This window comes from Thunnus albacares, chromosome 7 (genome assembly GCF_914725855.1).
Source record: "Thunnus albacares chromosome 7, fThuAlb1.1, whole genome shotgun sequence".
Lineage (NCBI taxonomy): Eukaryota > Metazoa > Chordata > Actinopteri > Scombriformes > Scombridae > Thunnus > Thunnus albacares.
In genome coordinates this window covers 2607134-2615725 of record NC_058112.1, presented here as the reverse complement: position 1 = coordinate 2615725, position 8592 = coordinate 2607134, and the positions used below count along the sequence as shown (strand labels likewise).

Here is an 8592-nt window from a genome sequence, read left to right as displayed (position 1 = left end):
GTTTGTGGACCTGAAAGAGTAAATGATTAACTATCTGAATGTCTGAATGTTGTTAATTTAACTGCTTGGTTGACTGGCTAAATGACTGGTTTGCAGGCTGATTTTTTGACTTAATGACAAAATGGTTTGTTGGTTAACTGGGTGCCAGAAGTGACTTTTATTGGCCAACTGACTGTTTTGCTAAATGGCTAGACTGATGGACTGGAATGACTGAGCGACTGACACGTTTGTTAGTTGCTGGCTGGCTGAATAATTGTTGATTAACTGTTGGCTGTTGGTTGACAGTTGGATGAATGGCTAAATGGCTGGTTTGCTGGCTGGTTTATTGACTCATGTCATTACTTACTGGATTGTTGGTTCACTGGGTGAAACATCTGACTGTTTTATTGGCTTACTGACTGACTGATTGACTGGTATGTTAGCTAATATAATTGGCTGGTGGATGAAGTGAGTGACTGGTTCTTGGTTCGACGGGTGATCTTTTGACTGTTTGTTGACTGGTTGAATACAAACTGGTCTGTCGCCTTTGTCTCTCCATGGAATCACTGTTACTGTATAATCTTATTTGGGACACAGACACACACACACACACACAACACAGGCACACTGGCAGTGTTTATTAGCCTTACAGAATATGCCACAGGCAGACGAGCTGATGATGTCATGCCTCACTCTGATTGGTTGGGCTGATTTCCTCTCCTCCCCCTCTCTCTCTCTTTCTCTCTCTCTCTCTCTCCCTCTCTGCATCTCTTTCTTTCTCTCCTCCCTGCCTTCTTCTCTCTGTCAATCCTCGTTTACCCATCTCTCATCAACACCACCCACCCATTTCTCTGTCTGTCTTTCTTCCTCCCTCTGTCTCTCTGCCTCGCCTCTCCTCTCCTCTCCTCTCTGCTCTGCTCCTGCCAGGAAGATGATGGTGATGATGATGATGTGACACTATGCCCAGCCAATGATCAAGCAGGGAGGGAGTGGAAGGGGTGTGTCCAGAATCCAAGCTTGGAGCTGATCGATGCTGAGGAGACCGAGGAGGAAGAAGGGGAAGAGAGGGAGGTAGAGGAGGGTGGGGGAGGCCTTGTCCAAGCAGAGGAGCGCCTAAACCGGCTTAATAAAGGAGAAGAAGAGGAGGAGGAGGAGGAGGAGGAAGAGGAGGAGGGAGGGAGGAAGCTGTCGCCTGTCAGAGGGGAATCAACCTGTGCTGTCATGGACAAATATCGACCAAAGAGACCCACCACCCTGGCTCTGTTCCCACAGCTGCCACAAGCCGGCACCCAGGTAGGGAGACTGGGAGGGTCTGCTGTTTTTAACATGAGCTGTGGAAATGGGTTACAGTGTGAGTATGTGTGTGTGTGTGTGTGTGTGTATGGGTGGATCCTGTGTTTAGAATGAGGCAGCAGTGGCATCAAGCTGAATAAATGGGTTACTGTGTGTGTGTTTGTGTGTGTGCGTGCGCACTGGGAGGATCCTGTCTTCAGAATGAGACAGCATTGGATAGCTGTGTATCTGTGTTTGTGTATGCTGTTAGATGTGTGTATGTGAGTGTGTGTGTATGTGTGTGTGTGTATGTGCTGGCAGTGGGTCAGTTCTGAAAATGGTTCATCTGTAGCTGTGCAATATGTTGCAGTGCTTCGGTAAATAGGTTCCTGTTTTGTTTATTGGTGCCAGTATTCTTGGCAAATTCCTATATTTAGAGAATAAGTATTCATAATTCTACATCATGCAGCTGACTTGTTTGGTTTTTTTTTCCAACAGACAAACAGTAGGTGAGCAGCTAGGGTTTCAGAGTCTTGCTCAAGGACACTTTGACAGGACATACTGGCTTTGATGGGATTGACCCTGATTGTGCTGTTAACACAAGATCCTCCAGGCTCATGAAATAAATACATTTATGCATAAGATGGGTTAGCAGTATATTCTGATAAGAATACAGAAAGGGGAGGGAACAATGCTAAGTCAAACGATGAATATGTCCATAAAAACAAGTCTAGAAAATGCAGGACGATAGTGAAACAGCTAGCCTTGGTTCCTTTGGCAGCGTTCAGTAATGAGTGCTCTCTGGAGGGAGCCAGCAGTAGCAGCAGTAGTAGTATCGTGGTATATCCCTTTAAATGAACTGCATCCTGTTTACTGTGTCAGTTCAGATCAGAGCAGAGTCATTTCACCCTAACCTGGGTTTCCCTTCAGCGTCAGCAACCAAATCACTCAACACACAGAGTGTTTCATTGACGCATCAATTGAAATCATTTTTGTTGGGACTGCTCTTTTCGATCAAGACCTAAATAATAATGCAATAAGGAAACGCAGAATACATGGTTAGATTTAGTCTGATATTTAAAAAGGAGATGGGAGGTTAGTGTTGTTCAATAGTATTGAACCTGGATTCCAGTTTTGAGTAAAATTTCAACATTTGCAACTAACTGAAGTTGTAAAAACATATTGCAATCATGGCGTAGACTTTTACAGCTTATTTTTCACAAGCTGCTTGATCCAAATACTGGAGATCCCAATGCAAAAAGCAAAACATTTCACTTTAGCTTCACCCACTGCTGACACAATCTGCCACTGGGGATGATTATCATTTTAACTGGCAAAAATGACAAATGCAGGTATTTTGCTGGGAACCTGATCCAAAATGCAAACTGGCTATTGGAACCTTACGCTGTAGAAGAGTCGAAGTGAAACCAGAACAAGTAGGAAAAGCTATTTGACACATTTGTGAAACACACATAATTTTTTAGAGACACAGATGAAAGAAATGCTGAAGCTGGGCTGGTTTGACATCGTGACTTTGATTCTCAATGAGAAAAAAAATTGTCCCTTCTCTCTTCCAGTTGTTCCTACCTGCTTCTACTTTGTGCTGAGGGTGAAATATATAATATTCAACTATACCTGTTGAAATTTCTACTCAATTTCTCAAAATTTCGATTAACTTAACAAACTTTTCAAGAAATTTGTAGTTCCTCTATGCTACCGTATGGCTAGTTAAGAGCTTGTTGCAGATTCAAGGCTTGATAAGTTAATTTTAATGACAACTGACATGGGTTTGTGAAGAGATTGAGATTTAACTTGATATAGGTTTTTAACTAAGATAGCTAGCCAGCTAACACATTTATCTGCGAAACGAAATCAGATAGCTAACATCATGTTAGCTTTTTGTTGTCGTTATTCATGGTGATTAGAGATTGATATCAAACTCACAAGTCTACATCCATTAATAATAAACAATATGTCCTTTATAACATGCAAAGCTGTGATGTCATGTCTTGGCTAGCCACTGTTCCACTAGCTTCTGTGACTCAATGCCATCTCCAATTTTTATTGGTTCTTCTTAAACAGTTAAATGTGTTCTGGGATTTACTATCCCTATTCTGCCATAAATGACTATCTTACTGCAGAACTTGCTACTGTAATTTGAAGATGTTGTGATTGAACCTGGTTTAAGATAAACAATCATTAATTTTCACAAAGAACTACAGCTCCCATGAAGTTTCTCTAGCTTCTAATGTCATCTTTTCTCCTTTTTAGGTAGCAACCTTTACACCATGAGCTGGTGTTGTTAAATCACAAAGGTCCTGATAAGCAGAATTCGTAAATAAACAACAATACTTGATCTTTTTTCAATTTCTAACTAACACATATTGCGTAAACTGCATGACATACTGTTGATCACCTATGATTATGTGTCATATGCTAACATGCTAACTTGTATGTTGACTGAAGAAACAGAGTCTTTTAAGGGATACAAATGTTACAAGAGACAATCATATGATCATTTTAATATGTATACTTGAAATACACAATGTCAGGAGGAGATGAGATCAGCTAAATCATGTGAAGATCGAAGTCCAGATGTGAAATAAATATCCCAAGAGGAGAGGAAAACTGTAGTAGTTTAGCTGTAAAGCGATAATGTGAAGATCTCTCTTTGGTTTTATCAGTAAGGATCATTCAACAGTTGATGATCCACTGTAACCTGAGATGGAATAGGACGATGATGTGCTGACAGGCAGATATAGGAGGTGACTTTAGTTTCATCTCTCTTCGATCTGCGTGCTGAGAATGCCTACTGACTCTAATGTAGCAGTGCTGTAAAGAACTGAGGACTGATCTCAGTGGATTAAAGGCACATTCAGGGTGGCTGTAGGTATTCACCGTATGCTGCTGCTTCAAAGGGTTTCTTACTATGTGTGTGAATGAATGGTTTGACTTAAATAGGTTTCACAAATCCATCTGTGATATAGTAGTACTTACTTCAAAATGTATCTATATTACCAATACTGACAACTTCTACAACTTTTTGTGCCACATTTTCACAGACAGAACTGCCAGAAGTGATTCCAGCAGAGGGGAACAATGTAGGATAAATGCCTGGATACTGTATGTACCTCAGCAGTAATGCAGGACTTTTCCCACACTGTACTAAGGATAAAGAGAAGAGAAGATAGCGTTACTGCATCTTGAACAATACAATTCCTACTGACTGTCCTCAGTCTGAATCTTATTGGTTAGGACACGTAGGCTAGTGTCTAATGATTTAAGGCCATTTTCTCCGATATTTGATATTAACATTAATATATGGATGTATTTTTTCACCAAGCACTTTATTAGGAACACCTGTGCAATCTAATGCACTAATCTAGCACATTAATGTTTAGTTTATTAGGATCCCCATTAGCCATTACACCAGGCAACAGCTACTCTTTCTGAGGTCCACATTGAACACAAAATACATAGATTACAAATCAAGATGAAATGAAAAGAAAAAAAAAAGCTTATAAAGAAAAAAAAACACAAAACGTAGGTTAAATGGTGAAGAAAAGAAACAAAAGTGCCATCTCTGATTAGAAAATAGCTTGTGGAAGACACTACAGTCATGACACAACAGCTGATAGAGGTTTTATAGTCTCTAGCACATTTCACAATAATCTTATTATAATACTATGATGATACATAGCACAATACTAATCAATATAATATAGTTTATCCACAGTGAGCCAGATTAACCATTTTTTATAATTTACTGAAAATGATTAAGATGGAAAGTCAACTGTTTTTTTTTTTTATTTCTATGATTGTAGGTAAGGAGTTCCATATAGACATAGCTCTGTACATAACTGTTTTCTTCATTGCATTAGATTTAGGCATAGTCACTGTAAAACGCTCCGTTACCACCTGCCTGGTAGAATAGCTATGTCTATTACTCGTGTAATGAAGTAATTTGTACAAACAATATGGTTTTTTGTTGACATAGATGTTCCTAAAAAGTAAAAGAGACCATAGGCCATGATAGGCATTTATACATATGTAAGGTATTGGACCTATTTCCCCACTGAAGAGCAAGGCGTGCCGCTTTATTTTGGGCAAGTTGTAGTTTTTTCAAGTCCTTTTTTCCCTCCACTTGACCACACAGCAGGGCAATAGTCAAGATGAGATACATGAGAGTGGCACTTTTCAATATAATGCACTCCAGTACACCACCAGCACCCACTATGACCTCAATAATAAACATATAGTAGAATTATCACCTTTCTGATAATGTCAACAAAAAGTGAGAATGTATGAGTTTCATAAAAGTAGAATTTATGGCAGAGCTGTTGTACTGGATTGCATTAGAGTGCTCATTGTATAATGTATAATATTAAACTGGACAGGGTGAAGAAGACTCTGTAGCAGGATGATACTACATTACACATGTAATTACTACTTATCAAACATATTCATATTTAGTTGTGAAACCCAAAAAATGACTTAGAGCCACAGACAGCCAGTGTAGTACTGATCATGTCTACAGTCCACGTGTTATCGGGCACACAGCATCAACTAATGAAACCTCCTGTATGGTGATCAGTGGTGTGATTGGCTGCTGTAAGAGCGTCCTCGCCAACCTGTCCTGCCTGCCAGCTGGACTCGCCACAGGACCTGGATTAGACTGATCACACTCACTACCACTTAGCATGAATGACTTTAAGCCCTGACTCTCACCGAGTCTGAGTGCGTAAACATGTGTGTGTGTGTGTGTGTGTGTGTGTGTGTGTGTGTGTGTGTGTGTGTGTGTGTGTGTGTGTTTGTGTATGTGCAGATATTGACTCTTGGCTGCAAATTAATCAGCTAATTGTAAGTTCTAAAATTAGCAGGCGTGTCAGAGGGCAGGGACATCAATCTGCCTCTGTGTGCTGCTCTTTGTGTTGTTCTAATGTTGAATATGACTGCTCTAAAGATGCAAGTCCAACTATAATGAATAGGCAAGATATTAGTGTTCAAATCTACATGTTGCACTGATCATTTGATCATCAAATGAAATTTAAAGACTCATGTCCAAATTTCTCCATGCCAAAAGCTTTCATGAGTCTTTTTAAAGTTGTCACAGGTGACATGTATCTATTATTCTGTCCAAAATCACTCCCCATACCAAATCTTAACAGGTGTGAAAATTACAGTTGTGAAACACTACACCTGTCAGTGATTATACAAAATGATGATGATTCATGAGGGTCTGAATCTACTGCTCACTCTAGAGTAATCTACTGTGTGTCTAATAAACAGTGATTATCAGTGAACGAGGGGCTGATTTCAGAAACAGCTTGTTTGAACTGCTTATTTCAGTTATAAGCAGTTCAAACAACTGATGTTCCCTTCTTAGATTGTTTCATATGACAAGGTTTTAGAAGCTTCAACAGGGAAATTTTGGGATCTGGTTCCAGTCCCCTGAATCGCTGCCCACATCTCAGTGATTCAGATAGGTCTGGTGTTGTGCTCATTGACAGCTTTCCCTTGTTGGAAAAACAACCAACCGATCAGAGAATTGTTTGTGGCTGGATTAAGAATGTCAAGTGACAAGCATTGATGAGATCGATGCAGCCATACAGGCTGTTGTTGACTTTCAGAGACACTGTTATTAAATTCAATTTAAGTGCTCCTAGCAACTGTTACTTTTAAATTATGTTGACGAGACAAATACGTCAATCCTTACTGATTGGTTTCTGCAAAATAACCCCCCTCCAAACAGAAATCAGCCAACACTAACTTGATGTCAGACTGAATAAAGAAAAATCAATGCAGTCTGATTATCAGGCAAAGAGAACGATCCACTATTTCATAATAAAAATACAGAAGTGTCTGTGGTTTCTGTGGTTGAATATGTTTATTTCCTTATTTCCTATTTTGTTAATTGTTCTACAACTGCTCAGATTAATAATCATGACTGGTATAATCATGCAGTTGTTTGCTAATTACTAGCAGGGATATTAATAATCTTAAAACAATATTTAGCAAAGCACAAATAATTTGTTTTATACAAATATTAGTTTTCTCTAGATTTGCTCTGTATTACTTGTATTGAGAAGCCTAATGGGATGTTTTTGGATGTTTTAGCCTTATAGATCATGTAAATCTTAGCATTTCTAAAGCATGCAACAGTGTTCCAGATTGTTAGCTACTTTGCTGGCATTAATTAGTTTCCATTTATTTCAGTACATTATGAAAATCACCTTTCCGATGCTTGAAACCTTAGTGAGCTTGAACAGATGATCCACCTCATATTCTTATCAAAGTTGTCATATCTCTAGGTGGTAAAGCAGCTTTAAGTGCATTTGAGCAATGGTGCATTCACATGGCTGCTGAGCTGCATTGCACTGACTTTGCTCTGCACTGGAAAATTCAACCCCTGTAGACACAAAAGAAGCAAACATGGATGTGGTGAAAAGGTGGATGTGAATTTGACAGATGCATTCATCACATGTACAATGTGCTGTGATACTTTTTGATATGTTTCCCTCATTCCCCCCCCCCCCCCCCCCCCCCCCCGGTGGGCACGGGGCTTTGAGGGGCATGCGGTGAGTTTAAGGAGGGGGGTGCAACAGCTGACGGGGCACACGGCTGAGGCCTAGGAAGGGAACCACTATGAAATAAGTAATTTAATAATAAATAAAGCAGCACTCTGCAGCCTCTGGGGGACAGGCTGTCTCCACACTGTTTACTGCAGTTAAGAGAGCAAGATTCAGCATTACAGGCAGCCACATTGATCTGTTATGTCTGTCCAAAAGTCATTTTAAGTTCACTTTGAATGGGAGGGGGTCTGGTGTCTGGACAGGATGGATGACAGATTTCTATATGCCAGGAACTGAGTCAAACCTGTTCCTGAACAGATGAATTTGTCACCTACCTGTTAGCTGAGCAGGGCTCCTCTGTTTGCTTTGGGGAAACGGTGGCAGCAGTTAGATGAGTGAGGTGCAGTGTACTCTATACTGCAGTGGTTCTCACACATACCTCACAGCCATGCAGTCAGAGTCAACGACAACATGTTCCAAATGTGGTCATTTGAGATGTTGAAATGAAATTTGAAAGGTTAAACTGCATATTAACTACTGGTGGCAGAAACGATTCACCTGTTTATACAATACTTCTAGCGATCTATTTCAACCATGTATACATTACATTTAGCACACTAATTTCAACTGTTTATTCATTACTTTTACCTATTGATTTTGGCTATTTATCCATTACTGTTAGCTATTTATATCAACTATTCACCCATTACTATTAGCGAACTGTTTACACACTCTAAATTGCAATGTGTGGATTTTCTTTTAAATAAAA

At 39.7% G+C, this 8592-nt stretch overlaps 1 protein-coding gene across 1 annotated transcript in view; it reads left to right on the top strand.

Moving 5' to 3' along the window:
* The first annotated feature begins 765 nt into the window (after nt 1–765).
* Nucleotides 766–8592, top strand: part of LOC122986360 (C-Jun-amino-terminal kinase-interacting protein 1-like) — a 30656-nt gene continuing 22829 nt past the window's right edge. Inside the window, exon 1 of the mRNA XM_044357584.1 lies at nt 766–1272. Coding sequence (XP_044213519.1) covers nt 1201–1272 — 72 coding nt within the window. The 5' untranslated portion in view covers nt 766–1200. The remainder of the gene's footprint in view (nt 1273–8592) is intronic.